The following is a 26,834-nucleotide window of genomic DNA, read 5'->3' as shown; positions in this document are numbered from 1 at the left end:
CAAAAAATCTTAGAAGTATTTATTTTAAAAATTGTCCTAAAAGAAATAATTTTAAATAGAAAATGTTTTGGTATTATATTTTATTGATATACAAGCTGAGTACCATAACCATAAAAATTAAAAAGGATGTCTTAAAAGCTGAGTAGCTCTATATAAAATGGAGTTGTTGTTTACTTGAATGTGTGAACACAAAAGAATCTTCGCCAGTTTGGAAGCATTTTGAAATGATACAATGTGAAATATAAAATGAGGGCTTTATCAAATTCACATTGGGTGTGGGCATCTCAAGGAGCCTGCAGTTCTCCTAGAGAGTAGCTGCCAGTGGTTCAGGAAAGCTTGGCTGAGCATCTGTAGAACTCCATGGAGCTCTGGGAGAAGCAGCAAGGTTGATTTATTTAATCTAAAGGAAAGCTGGAGAGGGGCTGGCAAGAGGGAATCTCCAGAGATTCAACAATTCCCAAATTTGGGTGCCCTGGGGCACATCACAGATGTAGATCCTCCACTCAGCATGAGAATGAGAGAAAATGAGAAGAATGCTGATAGGAAGTGGCATGGTGAACATTGTAGAAAATTGTACAGTATTTTCAGAAAATGGCTATGACATTTCCTGTATACTTTTCTAGAATTTTGCTATTCTCTGAAACAGAAGCATTCTATGTGCCAAAATCCCTAGGCTGAGCTGGTCCTGATTTTCTGACCTGCAAAGACTGTGATAGAGGATAAATGTATTGCTGTTTTAAGTCACTAGGTGTTAGTGTTATTTGTTATGTGGCCATAGATTATGGGAACATACATATACTATCAGAAAAACATACATTTACTATCAAAGAAAACAAGCAGCAGACTTAATCCATTTCTGGTTGCCCCAAGAATACTCATCAGCCGTGTTTGCAGGTACAGATTTACTCCCAGATAATTCAGATTACAGCCCTAACTACTCACCAAATATCTCACTTTTATTATTATTTTTGGATTGCTTTAATATATCGATAGTCTTTAGAAACAAAAGACATCATTCTATTTTTAGTGATGGTATTTCCATTTATAAAATACAGCAATTCTTGATTGATGAAAATTAAATCACTGGCAGTGAGCTGTACTTTCTTTTTCTAAATGGGAAATGGGTTAAATATGAGTTCCACATTGAAAGCCACAGGAAAGTTCTCCAAAATGCAGGTATTGATATTTGTTTGAGGCATTTTCAGATGTATAACATGATGAAACATGTCCAGGGTAACTAGCAGTGTAGATTTATTAGTAATTCTCCGATCAGCCTCAGAGAAGCCAGTTAGAAATAATTCTAAAGTGATTCACCTAACACTAATTTCCCTAGAGATATAACTCTCAATTTTATGTATTTTTGAGAGCCACATAAAAACATGAAATTAACCCAAAAGTAGCCCTTACAGGGTTAAATGATGTTCAGCTAAATAAAAGGTAAAGTTGTCAAAATGTGATCACTGGCATCATAGAAAGTTAGATTTTACTCTCCAGAATCCCTTTTGGCTTTTAGATAATTCTGCTTAGAGTATTTTATTTCTGTCCTTGACTTTTTAAAAAAATCCCTGAGATTTTAGTTAAGTTACACTTGCTTTCAATTTGTTCATGTCTCATTTATAAAAATAATGAACATAACATTTGTAATAAAAATAATTTATTTAATAAAAAATAAAAGTTCAAGTCTTCCATATATTAGGATCAGCAGGAAATAAAATTATACACTTAAAAGAATTTCTCTTATTTGGGAACTCAAATTTTAAGACTTAGAAAAGTTATATTTTTGGAAAATTAAAACATCATCACAAACCCTCAGAAATATAAAATGAAAATGATTTCCTTCTATACCTTCACGGTTAACTAAAAACTCAGGAAGATAGAAAAACTCTGGGATAAGTTCTTTCACATCGGTCATAGATTCAAAAGATGAGAGGCGCCAAGTTGTATTTGTAGAATGAAAAGTTCTGTCTGGAATGTCAAAACTTTGATCTACAAAGAAATACAAACGATGCAATTAAGATACAAAGACTTAATTCCATTTGAACCCTGTCATAGCTTTTGCTATTTCAAAAAACTCAAAATAAGACTGATTTTATTTGCCTTTAGCTTCAGAGGTTATTCATAATCTTAAGACTATTTTTATATTTCTGTAATATTTTGAGACCATATTATCTTATTTTCATCTTTATTATTTCATAATACATATAACTAGATAAATTTATATCATTTGCTTGTTTAATTACTATCTTCTATTCAAGTAGAATGAAAGTTCTACAAATGGAGCCCTGGGATTTCATCCACACCCAGTGTATGAGTACATGAAAAAGATTTCTTTATTGAATGAATGAATAAACAAGAAGGAAAATTAAAGTTTAGGTATGTAAATAGTTTTCTACCTATTAGGAAGCAAAATTATTCCTTCATCTCTAGTTTTTTTTGTTTTGTTTTTGTTTTTTTTTCCAGTACTGAGAATCAAACTCACAACCTTGAGCTTGCCAGGCAGGCACTGTGCTGCTGAGCTAAATCCCCAGCCCCCCATCTTTAGTTGTTAAGATCATTTTCTCTCTTCCTGTAGGGGTGGAGGACATTGCTTTTTAGATGTTCTAGCTAAAATATTTGAGTACACTATCCTACAAATTAGTAATATAAAACTAAGCATAATCACTCTTTTGCTAACTTCTTTTTGTGGTACAGACTGTGAATGATGAAGAATTGAGTTTTGTCCCCGTCTCTTTTCAGCGAACAATGATCATACTTTCTAGGCCTAGAGAAGGTCTGGAATAATAAATGATACCAGCCCTTGGAAACATCAATGAAGTATACAGTTCTCAGGAAAAGTATCGTATGGTCTAAAATCCTTCTCATCTAGCTAACTAGCACATCCTTTCATGTGAGGACTGTCACAAATGAGTCTCAGCATCAAGCAAAGCTCAACTTCAAAATGGTACATTTTATTTTTTCTCTACATGTTACCTACTCTGCTAAGCATACTGCCTATTACTACTTTCTTATCTAGTCGGCTGAGTCAGATAGCATTACCTGGCCACTGTATAAAATCTTGGGGAAAAAATATTTTTCTGAGACAGGGTCTTGCTATGTAACTCAGGCTGGCCTCAAACTAAACCAGCCCTTCTGATTTAACCTCCCAAGTGCTGGGATTACAGGCATGTGACTGGGCATAACAACTTTTATAAATGTTTACTTATTTCTCAGAAAATAAGCAGGGCCATTTTGTCAGGCTTGGTGGGTTGACAGCACCTACAGTCAAGGAACACGAGAAGAAATAATATCCAGATTTTAAGACTTTCTGTAGTTTCCTAATTTTTGTTTCTAAAAAACAAAACTAGTGCAAAATCCTATAATCTAGACCAGTGATGGCAAACCTTTTAGAGACTGAGTGCCCAAACTCATTATTTATTGCAAAATTCCAATACTGGAATTAAACCTGAATATCTTATGCTCAGCTCCTGGGCAAGTTGGCTCACATGCTGATAGAGAGGGCTCTGTATGTCTGGTGCTGTACGTGTGTCATAGGTCTGCTACCACTGATCTAGACTATGCTTATACTCAATTAGTGATTCTCAATGGGCAGCACTTTTGCCGCGCAGTGTTATGTGGTAACATGTGGAGATATTTATGGTTGTCACAACCTGGGGTGAAGATGTGCTACTGACATTAGTGGTCTGGGCTGCTACCACCCACAGGGTAGCCCCTCTGACAGCGAAATTATGTAGTGCAAGGTGACTAGAGTGTGAAAGGTGAAAATTCCTGGACTGAACTCTACATCAAAAACTCAAAAGGCAACTAATGAAATGACAGTGAACAGAGATAAGGTAGTACCAGGATTTTATTTATTTATTTATTTATTTTGGTTTTTTTCTCTGGTACCAGGAACCGAACTCGCGACCTTGCGCTTGCCAGGCAGGCGCTTTGCCGCTGAGCTAAATCCCCAGCCCCAGTACCAGGATTTTAAAAGTCTACTCATAAATATACAACAGCAAGGTATCATGGTAATAGGCCACCATTCCCAGCACTCTGGGAGGCTGAGGCAGAAGGACTGTAAGTTTGAGCTCAGCCTGGGCAACTCTAACCCTGTTTCAAAAAAAAAAAAAGGCGGGTATGGTGGCATGTGCCTGTAATCCCAACACTTGAGAAGCTGAGGTAGGAGCATCACCATAAGTTTGAGGCCAGCATGGGCTATACAGTGAGTTCAAGGACAGTGTGAGGTACATAGCTAAACCCTGTCTCAAAAAAATTTTTTTTAATTAAGAAGGACTGGGATGCAACTTAGTATGAAAGCCCTGGGTTCAATCTCCAATACTACAATCCATCAATCAACAGCAAAAAACCCCTAATATTATATATTAATATATTCATAATAGCAATAAATAAATGAAGATTGATAAATTTTAGTTGATTGAGATTTTTACACTAATAGATTCTTGGGCTATATTAAAAGAAACATAAGACTTAGATGAAGGGTTTTAGCCAACAGTTCTATTCAACACTAAAGTGGTCCCAAACCATGCCTAAAATATGGTCTTTTTTAAAGTAATAGCACTCACAAATTAGAACATGTCCAGAAATGTCTTCAGAATATTGACAGGTTTGGAAGCTAAAACAAACAAGGACGGCTTTCAACATGAGTTGTGAATACTGTTCATGAAGTACAGAACAATCTCAGTTATCTTTTAGTATTCCTTGCAACCGCTGGGTTAGGGTCATGCATACAGGCAGCTCTCAACCTGATGTCAAACTAACAAGGGTTAGCTAAAGGAAAACAAGGCTTCAATGCAGAAAAGGGACAGGACAATGATCTTAAAATATCTGAATGGCTGTCATGTGAAACATTTATTCTGTGTACTTACCAAGGGACAAGTATAAAAAAGTCCCTTTATCGATAAGGCAGAGAATACAAATTCATTCCTTCAAGAGGCTGTATATGAATAAGAAAAGAAGTCCTAGAAGGGTTGAATGCATGAGTGGATAATGATTCCCCAAAGAATTCTGGGGGACAACTAAATAGCTAATACGCCAGTTCTCATTAGGAAGTGACAGGAGAGTGTGTCCCTGTTTGCATATAAATCAGTAAATATACTCCTAAGTCATCCTCAGGCCTGCAGGCTGCTTCTCAAAATGCCAAGGAAAAAAGAAGAGGAAGACGAACAGGAGGATGAAGAGGAGGATGAAGAGGCGGAGGAAAAGGAAGAAGAGGAAAAGCAACAGGAGGAGGAGGAGGAAGAAGAAGGCGAGAAGGAAGAGGGGGAGGAGGAAGAAAAGGAAGAAGAAGATGAGGAGGAAGGGGAAGAGGAAGAGGAAGAAGGAAGAAAGAAGAGAAAGAAGAAGGAAGAGGAAGACGAAGAAGAGCAGGAAGATGATGATGATGACAACGACTTTGCAGTACTGGAGATGTTATGGTTTAGATCTAAAATGTCCCCCCAAAGTCTCCTGTATTCAGAAGTGGGGTTTTGGGTCATGGGATGCTATATTCATTAGACCTATTCATGAGTTCATCCTGAATGTGCTGGGGTCTGTGGAAGAGGCATGACACTGGAGGTGTGATGCAGAAGAGGGTACTCTTGTTCCTAACAACTCCCTTCCCTGCTTCCTGGTTGCCATGGGTGAGCAGCTTTCCTCTGCCATTTCCTTCCACTATGTCACTTCTGCCTTGGAGCCAGCTGACCATGGAATGAAACCCCAAACCATGAGCCAAACTGAACCTGTCTCCTTTAAGTTGTGAATCTCAAGTATTTGGTCCCATTGATGGGAAAGCTGACTAATAGGGATTGAAGCCAGGGCCTTTTCTCTGAGTTACATCTCCAGTCTTTTTCTTTTTAAATTTTGATACAAGGTCTTAATAAATTGCTAAGTTTCCCAGGTGGGACTTAAACTTGCAGTCCTCCTGCCTCAGCTTCCCAGAGTGCTGGGATTACAGGTGTGCAACCACCATACCCAACAGAGGTAGATTATTAACTAGACAGTTATTATAGTGAAGGTGCTAGTGTGGCTCTCACAGCTTTCATTACTTAGCTATAATAAACGACAATAACATAGTCCCCTACAATAAATTAAAAAAAATGTAGCCTTTGTAAATATAATGTACATAGGTTCCAAGGTAATTTAGGTGATTTGAAATAATTATTAGGCTGAAAAGCTTTACAAAGCAAACTGCATACAACTTAAAAGAGTAAAATTTATGGTTTGTGAATTACACCTTAATTTTTTAAAAATTTAGAAAATTTAAAAAGAGAATTGTATTTTTATAAATTTAGATATGTTTAATTGGAAGATGAAGTTGAGATACTAGCAAGATGACTTCACTTACCAAAGCTTTTTTGAGGAGAACTTTAATGAAGGAGTGAGTGGAATTCTTTTTCCTGTGTTTGGTTATTCTTAGTCAGTTCTCAAAAGCCAGTCAAGTTTGTTTGTTGTCATGACCCAACATGATATTTGGGGCAGGAAACATTCTTACCTTGATAGGCTAGAAACATTTTAGTGAAGGGAGGCATCCTGACCAGGAAGTGGAGCACAGTGCCACTGTTGGAGTAGTGGGAGCCATAGTGATAGGGCTGCACGGGAGGCATGGGGTCGTCTTCCCTTGATCCTTTGCGGTACTCCTCCTCTAAGTACTGAAGGATTCAGAATTAGAGAGAATTCGTGACTGTGCATTCCATGCAATGCTGGGAAAGTGAAGGTTTTCTTTTCTATCCTTCTCTACCACCCTTTTGACGCCATTCTCCGTGGCTTCCCATCCCACTCATGTCTGAAACCCCAGTGTTTAGGAGTCTTTTCTGAGGCCTGCATCTGGCGTTCTATACCTGTACTCTGTGTCCTCACAAAACCTTCCTGCTCTGCAGCCCCACTCCAAGCACTCCAGCTCCTAATATCTAAGGTCATCAGGCACTCAAATAATGAGAGCTGCTCCAATCACTAGATGCATCTGCGTTTTAAAATACAGTTGCAGTACAATGCTAAGTTATTTAAAGAGATGCTTCTCTAGAAGTAGAAATGCAACAGAAATGCAAATATACTGCATGTCATCAATATTAGTATTTTATGGCTGTTTTATAGTATAGCTACGTGAAAGATAAAAAGAATATAGCGACTTTTCATTATTCCTATCCTTCCATCATAAAGTAGGAAGCAAAGCTAAACATTTAACATCTGTCATTATGCTCATCTTCCATGGCTTCTGTTTGGCTCTGATAATAAATTTCAATAGTGAATTCAGTAGTGAATTTTCAACCTTCACTTTTGACTCTGACTGAGTCTATTTTCAACTACAGAATCGAACAGTGACAGTATAAGATTCTTAGAGGGATGTTTCTGGAGCTATGATATAAAAAAACCAATGTGGTAAATATGAGAAAATTGTTTTAGCTGCTTCTGTCTTGACACTGTTGTGAAGGATGCTATGTGTGGCAAAAGAGAATATTTTGAATTTCCAGTAGAATTTCAATAATATTATTTTCGCAGAAACAGGCATTTTAACTTAAAAATTTAAAATCTAGTAAATTTATTTTAATAAACCAATACAAATGTTCTGCACATGACTAATAAGTATTATGGTACATAAGAAACGTGTTAATATTGTTATATAAATAGCACTAGGGGATATAAACAGCAGGTCCTTGGAAGTTTTTGTGATTTTTAAAAGCAATATAATTACTATGTATTTGAGTAAACAAATAATGTAATGGGTTATTAGTTTTCAATTTATGCCAAAATGATATTCTTTTTCTTAATTCTCTGAGGTGTTTTCAGAGAATTAAGACAGAAAATAATATTTAATTTCATATGATTTCTAGTTATCTGTCGAAGTACAAGGAAATGGAAAACACAAAAATCAATACAGTAAGTTTAAAATTAAGAAGAGCATAAATCTGTAAAACAAAACTCCATTTTTTGTTTATCAAAGTATGAGTAGAAACTACAGCTACCTTGTATGTGTCCACATAACGATCTTCTTTTTCTTTATATTGCACAGCTATAGGCTTAGAGAGATTTCTATAAAGGAAGGGATGATGGGAAAAAATAAAATCATTTGATACTGATGACAGGATGAAACCACCTATGTCTGCATTCTATGAGTAAATAAGTGATTAACAAAATGCTTGGCCCAAGTTTAATGCTTTTAAACTAACAGTCATCATTCAGAATTATGACTTGATAAGCAGTTATGTATGGTAGAATTTTCCCACAGACCTGCAGCAGCAGTAGGAATCCTGACTCAGGTATAACCTCAACAAGAAGAGTTTCTCCCCCTACATTTGTAACTTCCTCTGGAATCACAACTGATTGCCCATAGCAGCTGATTCCACTCAAGCCTGAAAGTTCTCGTTCCCATTTTGCAGACCTATATCCCTGTCTGGCAGTTAGAGTAAAGGAAAGTTTGAACAGAGATTACGATCATGAGAAGATGCCATTTAACTATTAGACTAATGAGTAAAAACTGAAGGAATAATACACACTTCAAATGACTAAGCTGAGATTTGGAGTGAGTACTGAAGCAAGTGTTTTGCTCTCTAATTAGACAATGATGCAGGTCATACACACATGTGTGTGAACATGTTACTGCTGCAGTTTACACTGAAGAACCCAAAACAGGGCCCAGTGCGGTGGTTCGTGACTACGGTCCCAGCTACTTGGGAGACTACGCTGGGAGGATTCCGTGAGCCCAGGAGTTCAAGACCAGCCTGGGAACACAGCAAGACTATCTCAAAAAGAAGTAAAAACAAAGAAGTAGAAACAGTTTTATAGAATAGATATGAATTCACATCTCAAAATAGGAAGACTTTGGTATATAATTTTTTATAAATGCTGTAAATATTTTGTGGGACACAAATTATATTAACTAATGTGGTTGAGAAAGCAGAAATTATAATTTGGCAAATTAAATAAATAAAAAATCAGTTATAATACTATTACCTACAGATAAAACATTTTGGAATATACCTATCTAGATGTTTTCTTTGTTTATCTGTGCATGTCTATTTACTTTTTTTTAAATAGAAAGTATTTTTCTGCCTGCAACATATATTTCCATAACATTATTGTAATGGCTGTGATATATAGCAATTTACTGAAACCTAGTGTTGGGCATGTAGGTAATTTCTAAATTTTAGCTACTTTCAGCAATGCTGTGAAGACTACACTGATAGCTTAACCTTTACACACAGTGCCAGTAAGCAGGACAAGCATGAAACTTATGTGAGAACCTTTTGGTAGAGCACATATACTATAGTACTTCCTACGAAAAATCCCCAGAAACTGAATTGCTAAAAGACAGCATGCAATTTTAAGAGTTCTTTAGAAATATACCATCAAGTTGTTTTCCATAAAGACCATATCTTATTCATATCAGAAACACATATTTGTTTATATTTGTTTCCTTGTTCTCTGATACAATAAAATATATTAGGCTCATCTTATATTTTTTTCTAATAAATTTATGAGAAAGGAGAGAAAAAAATTGCCATTTTGCAGCTACTAGTGAAATAAGTGATCCAAGCAATTACTATCAATGGATGGAATCACTAGGAAAAGTTCAGTGGGAGCTTGAACTCAGAGATCCATCTAAGAATCTGAGTGGGATCTCAAAGGCCTCTGTGATGTGACAAGGGGCCATACAACGCTTATACCAGCATGTATAGTGTATTCTTGTCTAAATCAAGTTGAATTTGATTTAATCAAGCCTTTGGAACTAATTTCCAGTTTTTAGAAAGTACAGAGACTAGGGGAACAAACTAAATGACTGCTTTTTTTCTCAACAAGTTAATATCAGGAGGAAATAAAATCTATATAATGAAAATTAAAGGCTATTTTGGATGTATTTTTTAGATATACTAGCAATCTGTGAGACAACAATCAGTAATTTATAAGACAACAAGGACTAGATTCAAGCCAACCAATCATAAAAACATATCTATCATAAAAACAAGATAATCATGGAACAGATGAAAATGAACTAGATATTAGATAAAATTATGGAATTAATTTTCTTAGATGTGATAACAGCACTGTAGCTATATGAGAAATGTTCTTTTTTAAAAAAGAGATGTATACTGTAAAACTCAGAAGTGATACATTATAATAAGATGTCTGAAATAAACAGGAAAAAATACTTTTTTTTTTTTTGAGACAGGGTCTGCTATGTAGTGTAGGCTGGCTTTGAACTTGCTTATGTAGCCCAGGCTGGCCTCAAAATTGTGGTGATCCTCCTGCCTCAATCTCCTGAGTGTTGGGATTACAGGCGTGTGCCACCACGCCTGGCAAAAAGGAAAAATAGATGATGCAGTTTTGATTGGTATATGGGAGTTCATTATATAATCATTCTATTTTTGTGCATGTTTAGAAGTGTTCATAATAAAAACAGGAAACCAACAGATGATGCTGTCTTTACTTACCTATAAATTGACGGATCATTGAGGTCAAGCGTCTCACTAACATAATCAGCAAGTATAAATGGGAATACTGGGTACTGCATGAGATCATTGAAGGATCGGCCAGCATGTTTGTTTAAGTGAGTCAAATATTCAAAATTAGTAATTTGCCCAGTGTACCACAGGTTTGTCAGAGCAGTAATGTTACCATATTCCAGAAGATTTGGGAGGTTATTTGTGAGTATACTGTGGTACACATCATCACGAACCTAAAGGAGGAGAAAAAAAACCAGCTATTATTTTTAGGGTCACTGATACTTTTCTTCAGAGAATGATGACATTATAAATAGGTTATTAATTGAAGTCTTCCAAGAAAATACTTTTGCCCAATGAAATTACAGTATCTGGTGGAGAACTGAGAGTCAATGGCATGACTTTTTCCTGAAGTTGGGCTCTTAGCCGCTGTGCTCTGCTGCTGAAGAAATCTACGGTAAGATGATCTATCTGTAACTTCTCAGGAAAACTTATGTAGAAAAGCCACTTCTATACAGATACAAAAAAAAAAAAAATCAATGAAGAAAAAACCAAGAATTTTTTTCTAGATAAATGTGATATGATGTAGTAGAAGGAGCACATCTTCTGTACTGGAAGATTTAACTAGCTAAGGACAGACCTTGTCTGTGTTCCTACTAATTCTATGTTACAGTTACAACTAAAATAATGGGGTGATATTTACCTTATAAGAATTCAATAAAATAGCCTATATAAAAAGTTAAATTCCCACTATTGATTGAAAAAAAATATAAACTCTCTTCTAGAGATTCACAAAAGTTTTCTCACAGAAAAAGGGTACGGATTCTTCTAAAGTAATGATGTAACTGGTAATAAGTGAACAAAAAAATACATTTGCTAAAATCAGACTTGAAACACTCATCTTAAATGTGTACATGCTCAGGCACAGTACAGAGTCACACACAGGTGTGGACAGTGAGAGAGAGGACTAGAGAAAATCACAAGATTGAGAAAATGAAGCTGTAGTTACAGAACAAGTTTAATAACCCAAACCTGTAGCCAAAATCTGAAGGCTACCAAATACTGAAGCTAAGGTAAACACATAAAAAATTTATAACAGACTGTATATCAAACTCTGGAAGGAAAAGGAAGCATTCATTCACTCATTCAACAAGTACTTACTGAACACTTGCATACCAGTCACATTCCTGGTGTTGACTATATAGCACTTAACAAAGCCAAGTCTTGACATTCTACTGGGAGAGGCAGACAGTGCTGGATGCTAACTAGTCTTATGGAGAAAAAGAGCTAGAAAAGGAGATAAGGATGCTTGGGGGCCAGGGGACTATATTCTTTTTTTTGTAAGACTGTATTTTTTATAGTCAGGCTCAGGAAGAGAGTGCAAGTGTTATTTGATATCATCTAGAATGGTCTGAAGAGAAGACATATGATCAGGAAACCTGAAAAAGTGAGCAAGTGAGTCACTAAATTTCTAAGGGGAAAAGCATTCCAAGAAGTATAAAGTACAGGCTCTAAAGTATCAGTGTGTCTGACACAGTCAAGGAAAAGAAAGCTACCACAAATGGAACAAAAGAAGTGACATAGAAAATGGTAAAAGACGAGGTCCGAGAGGAAAGAAACAAGGTATCTAGGGTTTTGGCTTTAACTGAGTGACACAGGAAGTGACTGGAGGGTTTTGAGCAGAACAGCATGATCTACACCTACTGGTGTTGCACTGAAACAGTGCAGGGGGCATGTATGCAAGCACTGGGAGGCCAGTTAGGAGATGATTTAGGCAGAAGATGAGGGTAGATCAGACAGGACAATGGCAGTGGGAGCCACCAGATTCTGGGTGCATTCTGATGAGTACATGTGCAGATAAAAGAAATGGAATGGTCTAGGTCTACAGAAATCTCAAGGTTTTGGGTCTGGGCATCAGTACAATTGGAGTTGTCATTTCTTGAGATGGAGAAAACCAAAAGGAGATTTTGGGTGGGAAGACTAGAAGTATAGTTTTGTATGTGTTACTAGCAACTTCCAAATGAAGATGTCAATTCAGGAACTAGCATTCAGGGGACAGGCTTGGTATAAAGTTAAAAGACACTATGATACAGATGGCATTTTAAAACCATGAGACAGTATGAGAGAGAAGAGCTCCAGGAATGTGCCCTCAGATGCCCAGGGGCAAGATGGCTGGCCAAGTAATAGAAGAACTGGGAGAAAGCAGTAACCAAAACGCCCAGAGAAGGAATGTTCTTATAAAGAAGCAAAGTCTAATCAGCTTTAGCAAATGATGCTGACAGGAATGAGTACCATAGAATACGGCCACAGACAGGGCTTCACAACATGGAGACCTGGTGGCCCTGACCAGAGTGGTAAGGAGAAAGCGTTACACAAGCCCTTCAAGAGCTGTGGTCAGAAACCCAAGGCAGCAGCATGTACAGCTCTCCCTGAGAAGCTTTCTATGAACGAAGGAGAGAAGTGTTAACTGAAGGCATGGTGTGTATGTATGAGTGTGTGTGTGAGTGTATGTGTATATGTGTGTGTGTGCAGACACAGCTTGTCAAAGATGGACTCTACTACAGCACAAGGCAAGTTCAAACTACTTTCAATCATTTGGTGGAATCCAAATTTATCACAATTGTAGGGCTCAAATTAATCTTCACACAACCAAATGTTTACTTTAGAACTAAGAAGGCAACCAGACCTCCATGTGTAAGCAATGTATTGTCTCGCTAGTGTTAAGAACCTGAGAGAGTGAATAAAAATTAGGAGGTATGATAGACATTGTGAAATGAAAGGAAAATGTTCAGAAGTAAAGAGCAACTGGGATGAGGGAAAAGAGAAAAGAAAGAAGGGGAAATTATGTAAGTATGTATACACAGGACAGCTAACATAGTTGTACTACTGACTTCTAATGCTTTACTGAAAGGAACAGTTAATGATTAATTATTTGATCAATCTTGCATGTCTCTGTTTGTTTTCCTGAGAAACCACTTTGAAGATATCAATATGTAATACAACAACCATTGTTAACTTCCTACCATTTTGTCTATGATTCAGTATTGCTTGTATTGTTCTTAAGCTATTTTGTAAATGGATGTCTGTTTGTTAATGTTTTCCTTCTTTAATTTTTAAAATAAAAGAACTAAGAAGGTAATTTTTATTTCATTTCTAAGCAGTGAATTAAAGTTTAAGTAAATTAAACCTTCATATAGTAAACAGAATTACAGTGGTCACATAATCAAGCAACATACATACATACTACATACATCCAGTTGAATTTACCTTGGTATTATCAAATGCTAACAGGAGGGTTCTGCCATTTGTTAAAAAGATTTCTACAGCATTATCTCTCAGTTGCCACCAACGTTTGTGAACTTCTTTAATTTCTTCATATGTCCAGGAAAATGATGCCGGTTCTAACTCTCCCTGAAGGCTCTAAACACAGGAAATAGACAAAAGCACTTGCTTTATATTAAATGTAGATAATTATTTTAATTTTAAATTTTTTAAAACTATCCAAATGAAACAAAAAAAAAGTTTTTTGTTGGTAAAATGGTGGAAAGATTACCTGAAACCCCCTCCATTAGAAAACACTTCAAATATTAGGTAAAATCTAATAATAAAAAAGATTAAGACTGTTTTGGGACCAGTTTTAGGGTTACAGAAAATTGAACAGCTATTATAAACAGTCCCTTTGCCCTTCATACTCAGTTTCCCAATTATTAATTGCATTTGGTGTTGAATATTTATTGTAATTGATGAAGTAATATTGAGATTTATTATTATTATTATATAGTTTTTGAGACAGGGTCTCCCTCTAGTCCAGGCTGGTCTCAAACTCGTGATTATCCTGCCTTAGCCTGATATATTATTTTTTACCTAAAGTCTATAGTTTGTTTTAGGGTTCATACCTGGTGTTGTGCATTCTGTGCGTTTTGACAAATGTATAATGATATGTATCCCCCTATTACAACATCATATGTAATAGTTTCACTGTCCCTAAACCCTCTGTGCTTTACCTACTCATCTCTCCTTCCTCCCAACCTTGGCCAATAACTGATCTCTTCCCTGTATCTACAGCTTTGCTTTTGTGAGAACGTCCTATAGCTGGAGTCCTATTGAATGTAGCCTTTTTAGGTTAGCTTCTCTTGCTAAGCAAATCTTCTTTTACATGCATAGCTGATCTTGTGAGAAAATAAGGAAAATAAAATTCCAGAGTCAAAAAGCAAGGTGAATTTGAAAAATGACAGTAAGAAGGAAGTGTACCTTGGCTCTCCAGTTGTGAATACAATCTATGACCTTCACAGGGATCTGGGTCAAAATTAACCTATCTGCGAGGCCTGGGTACCTCCCAGGTGTGAAACATAGTTCTCATGACTCCCTAAGTCATCCAGCAAAAGCAAAGCAGGGTCTCAGGAAAAAGACTACTGGTACCACCTTGCAAAATAAAGTCTCTGGGATGTGTACTCACAGGTACACACAGGCCAAAGAGCCACAGGTCTTTCCTATTGGCCAGAAGAAGGAAGAGACTGAAAAGTGACCACTCGAAGATTGGACTTCTTCGGGAGTATCAAACTTAGTCTGCTTAGACAAATCCCCCCATTCCAGAATGAAGAGTTGGGGCTATAGGTCCTAGAAAGCTATCATCATTGACCCCTTCCAAAATACAAAACAAAGGAAAACTTGAAAAAATATGTTTAATCTTTTGTAAATTGCAACTAGACATATGAATTATATTACTTAATGCTTCTAATAGAGAAATCACGAAAAAAGTTTCCACTAAAGTTTAAGCCTTTTAGACTTTACCTCATCAAATAAATTGCATCTTAGGTTTTTTTTCTTTTTCCTAATTAGTTTTTGCTTTTGGAAAACTGTTTACTTACTGTTTTTGTGTTAGCTAACAGGAAACCCAGAGCTCAACTGTAGTGAGTTTTATCTCAAGTTCTTCATTTTCCAAATATTATTTAAAAAATTTAAAATTTGTATTGTTTTATCTATGTGTGTTTCACTGTTGCATTGAGCCCCAAATACTTTTTAGAAGTAGCTGCAGGGAATACATTAGAAATGCAAATGTAATATTCTCAACAAAAAAATCAAATTCCTCCTTTGGTTAGCTTCAACATTTATTCATTCAACATATATTAAGCATCTGTGTGCAAGGTACTTACTAAGTATAAGGCAAAAAAGGAGCAAGACATGCTTGTAAAATGTTTAAAATGCAAAATAGTAAACATCATATAAGATGAAATACTATAAAAGTACATAAATCCTTCCATCTTTAAAAAAGCATGAGCATTTTTGAAGTCATGTAAGGGTGAAATGCCATCTTTGGGCACAGAAAAATGTTATTTCATGTATCAACTATTAAATTCTTTGGTTGAACAAACATTCGCTTCAAAAATAACATAACTAGACTAGCAGGACAAACCCTGTAGTAATTACATACAACAAAAGAGTGCCTAATCAATTTTTGGTCCATATGAAATATTTTCTTGACTTTTAAAATGATTTGTTTTGCAACCAAATTTTATGTTTTCAATAATATTTTCATTAAAAGTCAACATTAAGCCACACACAGTGCTACTTAGTATCTTAGGAAATTGTGGCTTTAGAATTTTCTCTGAAACTAAAAGCCTTATTTCTCTTCTTATGGGAATCTCAAAAATTATTTAAATAGTATACAAAGTAATTCAAGTGGATAAAAAAAAAAAAAAACAAACTTCACAAAAACTATAAACTAGCTAGGTGTGGTAGCACACGCCTGTAATCCCAGCACTCTGGAGGATGACGCAGGAGGATTGCTCATGAGTTCAAGGCCAGCCTGGGCTACAAAGTCAGTTCAAGTCCAGCCTGAACTGCATAGCAAAACCCTGTCTCAAAAAAAAAAAAAAGAAGGCTTTTTTGTTATTTTATGATTAATATTAACATTTCCAGAAGAATATGCTATAATTACTAAGCTACATAAATATCAAGATAACTTAACTTACTCAATTATACAAAATTTTCCTTTCTCTTGGCAGTGAACTGAGAGTGGCAGGGAGTAGATATATGCTGCCACTGAGGAGACTGACGAGAGAAAGCTTGGACACAGACTGAAATAACAGCGCTTTAGAATCTGATTCCTAACAGTAACTGCTGATAGCCTCAGGCTGTGAGCCAGAGGAGAAGGTAAAGTCTCCTCAAAATTATCTTTTAAAACATGTTTGCAATTCAGACAGCAGATGAGACTCAATAGTGCTGCCTACTCTCCCATTATACTAAATGTACACATTTTGAAAATTTGTCTAGATTTAATGTAAATACAAATTTAAGTCTCTACTCACTGAACTTTCAACTGTATCAGAAGCATTATCTTCCACAAAATACATTCCACATTTACCTGCAGAAAACAATTGAACGTAAGAGTTTAAAAATGCATTATTATCTTACTTGGTTAAAAATAGGCCCTCTAGAGTTCTTTGGTTTGAATTTGAATCCCAGCACCTAGAAATATTTCCCGGCACTCAATATATATTTTTAAATGGCACTTGTAAGACCTTGGAAAAGCTGCTTAACCTCACTGTGTTTTAGTTTCCTTATTTCAAAAAAGAGGCTGTATTTCACAGAATTATTATGGAAATTAAACTAGAATGCATACAAAATACCTATCAATAGGTGCTAAATAAATACTGACTATTCTTTATTACAACTATCCTCTTAGTATAAGCATACTGATTTGCTTTATTCTGTCACAGACTAATGGAAGTCAAGTAGTTAACCAAATTTTCTAGCAAAAGAGGATTAATATTAATCCTTAAATATTTTGCTGATTGAGACATTCAACAGGGTAAAATAGCCTCCAAGTTTTTCCTGCATCCTAGGCTGCCTTCTGCCAACATATGCCCTTATATCATGTTTCAAGGTATCAGGAACTTCTCTGGGGCTATACCACCTGCATACTGGTCACCTGTGAATATTGGTGGACCATGAAGCACTGGTTCAAGCACTGGGACTGCTTCAGTCCCAGCAAGCTTAAGGTTCTATATCTTGGACCTCGGAGGCTGTGGCTTTAGCTTAGAGTAGTAGATTCTTAAATTTGAGGGTACATCAGGACAGAGATATACAGACTCCATCTCCATTAACCCTAACCCCACCCCCTAACCTTCCCTGAACGTGACTTGGTGCTGTCAATTTAGGACCATACTTTGAGGATGGCTGCCCTATAGCACACAAACTGGTTCTTCAGGGAACAGAGCTAAGGGGTGTAACCATTACTTCAAATCTTAAAGAAAACACTTCCACTAAATGGGACTATACAGGTATCCATGGATTGACAATCTTTGTCTATTAGAGGCACAGTATGGAATATAAATTCTGAAAAATATCAAGTACGTATTTATACCCAAGCATATCTGTTAAAACTGTAGGACTATAACTATAGCAATAAATTTTTACTTTAAAATGTAAATTGGTATATAAGAAGAAGAATGATTAAATTTAACAATGTATACTCAAGAAGAAAACTTTATAAAATTTAAAATTTTAATCATATGCTTTTCAAAAACAAGATGTCACTTCCTCACATTCATGAATCATATGTATTACAGTAGTCCTCTTTTATCTGCAGATTTGTTTTCTATGGTTTCAGTTACTGGTGGTCAATCATGGTCTGAAAATATTAATTATGAAAAATTCCAGAAATAAACAAATCATAAGTTTAAATTACGCACTATCCTGAGTGGTATGAAGAAATCTTGCCCTGTCCTACTTCATCTTGCCGCACACATAAACCACCTCAGTGTCCACTGTATTCACAGTGTATGTGCTACCTGTCCATTCCTCACTTCATAATGGCTTGCTAACTACTGGAGAGTAAAAGTGCTTGTGCTCAAGTGACTCTTATTTTACTTAACAATGACCTCAAAGTACAAAAGCAGTGATCCTGGAACTTCACATATGCTAACAGAAGCCATAAAATTTTAAGTTAAAAGGCAAAACTACAATAAAATATTTTGAGAAATATAACATTTATATAATTTTTATTGTAGTTGTTTTATTTCTAGTTATTGTTAATCTCTCATTGTACTAATTTATAAATTAAGCTTTATCACAGGTATGTATGCAAAGGAAAAAACATAATATGTATAGGGTTTGGTACTGTTCACCCTGGGCCTTGGAACATATCCCCTGCAAATAAACAGAACTATCTGTAAGATACTAAGGAAAAAAGTCCATGTAATATTAGAGAAAGTTTATCTGACTTAATGGCAAAGTGTCAAAAAAAAACCCCCCACTGATTATTCAAATTAAGAATAAAATAAGGCAGGGTCGATTCTTGGAATCTGACTTACCTAATAACAATTCACCAGCTGTCTCTCTAGATGGTGCAACACTGATACATCTTCGATTTACTCTGTCAAAACATATTTTAAATTACTATGATTAAATTTTTTGCCCAATTTTAGAGAACATAAGCTTCATTATATCTAGTAAAAGATTTCAGCAAAGCAAACTAGAGTTTTAATAGCATGCAATGTTTCTTCAAATCCAAGACAGTACTATGTTGTTATTTAATGTTCTAGTAGAGGAAGAAAAAACTCTGAAACTTTAGAAAAGGCTCACAATCCCTATAAATGAATGCAGCATATGGGGAATTGGTTATGCAAAAGGTATTTCAATGTTTCAGCAATTCAGTAAAGAAGCAGGTATTGTTCTATGCCACTGATACATCAAACACATGAAAGAAGCTTATTATTCTAGGAAAAACAGGGATTTTGGAGTCAGAAAAACTCCCCATTCTTTAGTCAGTCACTTATTTCTTTTGAGTCTTAAATTTTTTTTTAATCTACAAAACTGGCATAATATGAAGTCTGATCAAAATACATGGTGTGTGTGTGGTTTTTTTTTTTTTTTTTTTTTTTTTTTCTTTTTGAGACAGGGTCTCGCTATTCAGTTCAGGCTGGCCCAGGCTGGTCTCAAACTTGCAACGATCCTCTTGCCTCAGCCTCCTTAGTGCTGGGATTACAGGTGTGCACCACTATGTGCAGCCTTACATAGTGAATATTTAAATTAAAAGACACGTAGCAAAAAAAAAAAAAAAAAAAGACACATAGCTATTAACTCCCCTCAAAATATTCTCTCTTGCTTTGAGCACACTTATCTCCTTGTTCTTGCCACTTTCTGAAGCAGTTTTGGAAGTCCTCTTTTGCACGTCTTTATGAGATGTGATCAAAGTATGGTGACTTCTGCAAGTACCATCCAACAGAAAGGTAGGCTCACAAAAATATGAGTATGTCCCCACCCATCTTATTTACCAGATCTCACACCTTATGACTTCTGGCTCTTCCCCAAAGTCAAAATGACCACAAAAGATAAACACTGATGCAGTGTGAAGCAGCCATGAAAGAGTAACTAAAGATACTCATGAAAGAAAACTTCCAGAACTGCTTCAGAAAGTGGCAAGAACAATGGAATAAGTGTGTTCAAAGTGAGGGGGCATATTTTGAGAAGGATTAATGGCAATGTATCTTTCACAGTAACACATTTAAAAAATTTAATCACTGATCATTATTTTTTGACCACATCATGTAATAACCACAGCAATGTCAATGATAATACTGTCAATAATTAATATTTCTGACACATTTAAAACTCAACAATGCTATGAAAACTTGGGTATGATTTTTCCCTCATTTAATAGATAAGGAAATGCAGGCAGAGAAGCTAAGTAACTTAAACAGGTAGACAGCTGGGAACAGTAGGAACTACAATGTGAACCTTTAACCACCACACTGTACTGCCTGTTGATACATACCATCAGCAGCTTTTAAAAAATCCACTATAAAAAATATGTATACAAACAAAAGCCAGAGTATGATGAATGAAGTCCAACACACTCTGCTAACAGAAATGTCATTTGGATTTTGGACACTCAATCTTGTCCTGTCTTGAACCTGCTTTGTTTAGGACTTTTCCTAAAGCCACAGCAATATCTAAAGTAAATATTATATAACCCCACAAGGAACTATTATACATTCACAAAAGAGTGAAGGTCTCTGGATTCCAATTTACCTTATAAATTCACTTGCAGCTTTGTCTTTGACAGTAGAGGAGAAAGAAGAATGAGTTTTGTCTTCAAATAGGTAAGCAAGTGGTGGTTTGATCACATCTGCTAAGGAAAAAGTACATACTCTTTATCTAGTGGCCAGTTATTTGCCATTTTTACATGCTTTGGCAGAAGCTAGCCTTACCTTCTGATTTTTGTCTATCCCTAAGCAGGTACTTATTTGGAATAGTTAAGTAACATCTCTGCAGACGTCTCCTCTCTCGGTTTGGCCCTTCTGTTGGATCCAACTGCCAGGAGGTTGGATAGTAAATTGGGTCATACCAAACTGCTCTGGAAGTGCAAATAAAAGGACATTTTAAGGGCCCTCCAAGGACTTATGGTATTAAAATACAGAGTATCAGTAAATAAATCACAACTCATCTATTCAGTTTAAAAACACTAAGTATTTATATATTTAGACTTGGGAATGCATATAAATAGAACAAAAGAATAACATTTTTTAAAGTGTGCTTTTGCTACTGAATATCAGATTCTGAGTTGTCTTCTAGAGCAAGCTACTTCAGTTTCTTCATCTACTAAATTTTAAAAAAGATATAACACTACTACTATGAAAAGTTCAGCAATGTACCAGTTAATTTTGTGGTATATTATCATTTTTTAAAAAAATTTAAAAATTACTTATTTTAGATGAAAGAAAATAGTTGAACCATCTTAAATACATTTTTAGGAATAGATGAGAACCTCTCAATTCTACTACCCAGAGAATTAATTTCTTCTATTTTTTTTTTTTTTTTTTCTGCTTCCAATTGAGTTATGTCTTTTTATTCTTTTGGTAATCTCTTCCAGGGTTAACTACTTCCGCTGTAGGTGATGAAATATACAAGGCTCCACTTCAAATGCTGGCACTGATATGAACATAGTCTTTTTCTCTTCACTGCAACTAAGAATTAAAACTTTGATTCTTATCTTATATTCCAGTCTCAGAAGTAGTTTTCACTGCAGAAGTTATCAAAGACAGTCTTTATGCTTTTTGGCAGTGGTCTGTGACCAGGCTCTATCTTCTCTATGAACACTGCAGTGGATTTAGTGTATACATGTATTAAACTAAGAGACATTCTCTCAAATGAGTTCAAGGGCACTTTATTTTTAGACAACCTACAGGATGTGTTTTTTCCCTAAAAAAACAATGCCTCCACTCCAAATAAATCACCGTCAAAATACATGAAGTGTTCAAGATGACATCAATCCCATTTGTCTAAAATCTTGGTGTTGTGTGGATGACAAGCAGCAGCCAGTTATGACAAGTGATAGATCCAAGGTAATCATCGAATCCTGTAACATTTTTTCATTTCTAAACCATCCTCACAGAAAATCATAAACGGGGTCGTACCATCCTCACGGCAGTCCAGGAGAGCAACCATGCATTTGCACCAAAAAACACCTGATAGTTTTTGAAATTAGCAAGGATGTGCTTGATTTGTTCTGTAGCCCCTGTCATAAATGGTTTCACTCTTCCTGGTATTTGTTCTTCAAGTTTGCCTTTGATTGATTTCATGTAGTCTCTGGTGTACTTCTTGTAAGGCCTCTTTTGTGAAGTTGGTTTCCTGCAAGTGGTGGTTCATGACAGTGTCAACACCAGTGACTACTGCACTTTTGGTGCCTTCACCCTCTGGGCCTTCAGCAGAGTTTCCACAAATAAGCGAGTCATTGATCATCTTACCCTCTACCTCCAGGCACAGCCCATGCACGATCTCCCAGATCTTGTAAATGTTGGAGAACATCTCATCGTGGCTGATGAGGTCCCCGTAGATAAAAGTGGTGGTGGCTGAGGGAGACGGAGGCTGCGCAAGCTTAGCAGGAGCCGGGAGCTCACAGCCAGTGCGGTACAGCTGGAGTGGCGCTTGTTGGGGAGGGGAGAGAGGGCAGAAAAGCCTTCTCTTTTTAAGATGCACCTATTTTTAATCTGTAGTTATAATCATTACATATACAAGTTTCTGGCTCCTGCCTTCTTTCATTGAGCATTAGCATAACTAATATAACTAATATGATGTTGAATCGACACATTATAATGTATTTTACATCTTACTATTATTTTTCATTTAAATTCTTTCCAATTCTGTAGAGTGAGTAATGCAGAGATGGAAATCTTTCTGGTATTTTGCCTTTCATATTTTGATTATTTTTCACAGGACAGAAACATTAAAACACACCTAGAGTTAGAAATATTTGTCAGATTCCTGGCTAATATTGTCACTGTACAAGGGCACCAAAGCTCTGACAAAGGACAGTTGACATTCCCAGCTATTATCAGCCTGACCCTACATTTTTTTAAACATAAAAAGCAAAATGTGATATCCAAATGTTTTTAAAAATCAAACTTGAGCCAGGTGTGGCAGCACACACCTGTAATCCCAGCACTTGGGAGGCTGAGGCAGGAGTATCATTGTAAATTCGAGGCCAACCTGGGCTACAAAGTGAGCTCAACGTCAGCCTGAACTGCATAGTGAGACCCAGTCTCAAAAGGACAAAAAAAAAAAAAAAAGCTTGTAGGAATACTGAATATACTCCTTTTTATTACTTTTACTTGTTTTATATGATATGTTTTGCTTTTTCAAACTTCAGGGACTGTAATCTTTCACTTTCAAATCTGTGTAAGTTTTATGAGCAATAAACATACTGACTCTTTGATATATTTGCTAAAAATAAATTTCCAATTTTTTTGGTCATTAAATACACTAGGAAACAAAATTCAAAAGCAAGGATTTCTTTTTAATTTCTCTGTTGTGTTTGTGCTTATAAAGTTATCCAATATTCAAAGAATTGATACTCTCTTCTAATTTATAAACTTTTTTTTTGTACCAGGAATCGAACTCAGGACCTTGTGCCTGCCAGGCAGGTGCTTGTGCCACTAAGCTATATCCCTAGTCCTAATTTATAAACTTTTTGAGTTTAATTATTTTATCTATCTGTAATATCCTTCATATGAAATCGTTAGTATATACTAACAACCCAAAGTCATACTAAGAGTTCTTTCAACCAAATTTAAGAGAGTAACACTTTGATTTCCCTCTTTTCATTATTCACAATGTATGACAGTCTTTGCTAAAAAAAGATATATTTCTCAATTACCCCTTTCAATGATTTTTTTGCAAAGATCCTATTTTAAAATTAAAGTCAATTTTACTATTTAGAAGAGCCAACGCCTTTGTTTTCTTTTCTCATGTTTTCCTCCAAGAATAATGAAAAAATCTTACATAATTATTCTTCAAAATAAAAAATCACTAATAATTGAACAAAAATGTTTAAACTACAGACATTTTATGAATCTGAATTCTGGAATGAAAATAGTCTTTAGCATCCACATATAAAATATTCATGTTCCTAACATGACCTCCCACAGCTCACCGATCATGTGTCAGCTGTTGAATGAGTTCCTGCCAATGTCTGCTCGCGCTCAGGTCCACTTTGTACATTCCTCTGATGTGCTGGATCACTTTTTTTCTCTCAATTCCCTGGGAGAGAGATACTGCCTGGGTGATATCTGCAGCTATTTTAGATATATCCTTTGATTTTGAATCAAGACGCTGAAAGAGACTAAAAAGACTGTCTGTTAGTGTATACAGAACATTACATAGTTATCAAAACATAATACATTAAAACTAACAGTATAAAAGAGGGCTGGGGGTGGAGCTAAGTGGTAAAGTGCTTGCTTAGCATGTAGGAGGCCCCTGCGTTCCATCCCCAGCACAGAGGGGAGAGGAGGTAGCCCACAAAACCAAGTATCAAACCAAAGCAAAAAAGCTGCAAGTATACATAAAATTTATTGGTTCCCCCAAAATATGATTTTTGGAACATATAAAATTATACCTTTGTTGATTATTATTGACTGTTTTCTGCCACGAGGCTTTACTCACACTTTCTTCAGTTTCATATTTCTTTTGTTCCTAAAAAATTTGGATAATGTGTTATATAAAGTTATTACTTATCATCACATGCCAATATTATGGCAGAGCCCAACAAACTATTTTTATTTTTATTTTTAATTTTGAGACAATGTCTCCCTATGTAGCCCAGGTTGCCGATGAACTCACAGGAATTCTCCTACCTCAGCCTCCCGAGTGCTGGGATTACAGGCCTATGCCACCATACCTGCCCCCTACTACTTTTAAACTACTAAACTACTTAGTTTTAAACTACTTTTAAAACCAAATTAAAAAAGGAAAAATATATCCTCAGGAGAACAGAATATTAAAATAAGTAAGTTACTTAAATAATCTTATAGTTCTTTGTTTTTGTATAATTTGGTTACAGAAATTACAGTTATAGAAATATTTAACCAAGGTTGGCAAAATGGGTAAGTTTACATAGTGACTTGCTTTCTTCTTCTTCTTTTTTTTTTTTTTTTGAGACAAGGTCTTGGAAGGCAGTCCTGGCTGGCCTTGAATTCATTATGTAGTCCAGGCTTGCCTCAAGCTCACGAGATGTTCCAGCCTAATGTCCTGGATATTGGGAGTGCAGGCTTCTGCTACCATGCTGGTCTTAGTTTGCTTTTTCATTAAAGAACATATAACTCAAGATACAGTTCAACATACTTGTTGGGGCTGGGGATGCAACTCAGTGGCACAGCACCTGCCTGGTAAGCATGAGGCCCTGAGTTCGATTCCCGGTACAAAAAAAAAAATCAACACACTTTACATTTAAAAAATTTTTCCTTTACCAAAAGCTACTGAAATTGGATGAAGATGCTCATAGGGAGTAAAAGTTCCATAAAATAAACCTACTTTTTCTCTCATAGTGAAAAGTACAATATAGTAAAAAATGTAATCATCATTTCAAGGTTATTAGCAATGTATGTTATAACAAAAAAAAACCTTAGCTGGGAGTGGCGATGCACATCTGTAATCCCAACTACTCAGGAGGCTGGCACAGGAGGATTACAAGCTTGTGGCCAGCCTGAGCAACTTAGTGAGATCTTGTCTCAAAATAAAATATAAAAGGGGTGGGATGCAGCTAACACACACACACACACACACACACACACACACACAATCTTTCAACTAGTTATGGCTCTACTGACTCACCTCTTTGATCATGTTGACAAGGTCTGGTTTTGAGGATGCACTGGGTAGGATGCACTTGTGACCACACAGTTTTAGAGCACTCATAAGCAGGTCTGCTTTGCCCAGTTCTTCTCCAGTCAGCTCATCCTCATGATTATGTATCAGCTCTGACAGATACAAAACTAACTTCGGTCCATGCTTCAAAAAAAAAAAAATCAAGTTGTTTTTAGAGATAAATAATTTTTATTTTCTCCTTTTAAATTACTAACAGTATATTAAATTATATGGCTAAATATATTTGGTTCAATCTGATTTGAATATATCAGCTACAACAGACATTCTGAGAACAAATGAAGTTTAATTATGCACTGGGTATTTGAAGGCACTAGAGAATTATTGCTAATTCTGGTAGGTATAGTAATGTTTTAATTACAGAAGAAAATGTCCTTTCAAAAATAATGTAGAAAATGTCTATAGTAAACTCTAAAATAATTCAAAAAATGAAGAAAGTATACCAACAAGATAAAAATATTAAAATCTAGGCAATGGTCATATAATATTTATTCATTATACTATTTAGCACTTAGTTCTACATTCATGTTGAGGGACAGGCTGGTTTGGGCCAATCTATGAACAGACCCTAAATCAAAATTAGAGTACTGTATTTCTTAAGGTAATGATAGCTGTCATTTGTAGGGCAACTTGAACTAAAACTTTCATGTTTTAAGTACCTCTCCTTGTTATGGGTATCATACCAGATTATAAGGTGTACAAAACATATTAGACTGGGCTGGGGATATAGCTCAGTGACGTAAGTGCCTGCATGGCAAGCATGAGGTCGTGAGTTCGATCCCTGGTACAGTAAAAAAAATATATATATATAATATATATATATTAATTAGACAATTTTGCTGACAAGTTAAACACATATGTTTTACATTAACATTTTTTGCATTGATGCAAATATCACTGCATTTGGTTTTATGGCATTTTAAACTATGAACAATATTAAATGTCAATAAATGGATCTGGAAATGATTACATTTTGGGTGATATTTAAACTAGCATGCTAAATCGTATCATGTCATTTCCCCAAAGTGTAGGATGAACATATGCAACAGTGAAAATAGCAAAGCTCATTTTAATGGAACACTTTAAATTAGTCAAGAGACAGCAGCCACCTGACCAAAAGAGGAAAAGGAACATATGCTGTGTGAGTAACAGGCTTGAAGAGTTGGAAAATAAAGAAAAATGGTAAATAGTTGCAATATTTTCATATGTGTGTCTTAAAAGTTATGTTCCTGATATAAACTTTAAAAATATTTCAATTTA

The 26,834-nt window shown here is 35.6% G+C and overlaps 1 protein-coding gene and 1 pseudogene across 8 annotated transcripts in view; both read right to left on the bottom strand.

Moving 5' to 3' along the window:
* Positions 1-26,834, bottom strand: part of Lyst (lysosomal trafficking regulator) — a 209,662-nt gene that overhangs the window by 36,718 nt on the left and 146,110 nt on the right. For 6 of the 8 annotated variants that reach the window (XM_013504692.1, XM_013504696.1, XM_013504691.1 and 3 more), the window contains 12 exons: positions 25,524-25,700; positions 24,310-24,386; positions 23,848-24,036; positions 20,627-20,772; positions 20,448-20,547; positions 18,728-18,789; positions 16,721-16,776; positions 13,680-13,832; positions 10,404-10,648; positions 7,938-8,004; positions 6,470-6,626; positions 1,846-1,986 (listed from right to left, as the gene is read on the bottom strand). In XM_013504692.1, the coding sequence (XP_013360146.1) occupies positions 1,846-1,986; positions 6,470-6,626; positions 7,938-8,004; positions 10,404-10,648; positions 13,680-13,832; positions 16,721-16,776; positions 18,728-18,789; positions 20,448-20,547; positions 20,627-20,772; positions 23,848-24,036; positions 24,310-24,386; positions 25,524-25,700 (1,570 nt within the window). The remainder of the gene's footprint in view (positions 1-1,845; positions 1,987-6,469; positions 6,627-7,937; positions 8,005-10,403; positions 10,649-13,679; positions 13,833-16,720; positions 16,777-18,727; positions 18,790-20,447; positions 20,548-20,626; positions 20,773-23,847; positions 24,037-24,309; positions 24,387-25,523; positions 25,701-26,834) is intronic. The other 2 variants (XM_013504693.1, XM_005404943.2) reach the window with 1 other exon arrangement.
* LOC102019707 lies at positions 21,221-23,819 on the bottom strand (annotated as a pseudogene).

Source organism: Chinchilla lanigera, unplaced genomic scaffold (assembly GCF_000276665.1).
Source record: "Chinchilla lanigera isolate Chin_1 unplaced genomic scaffold, ChiLan1.0 scaffold00091, whole genome shotgun sequence".
NCBI lineage: Eukaryota > Metazoa > Chordata > Mammalia > Rodentia > Chinchillidae > Chinchilla > Chinchilla lanigera.
Note: the sequence above shows the minus strand (reverse complement) of the source record. Positions and strands in the feature narration are given on the sequence as shown.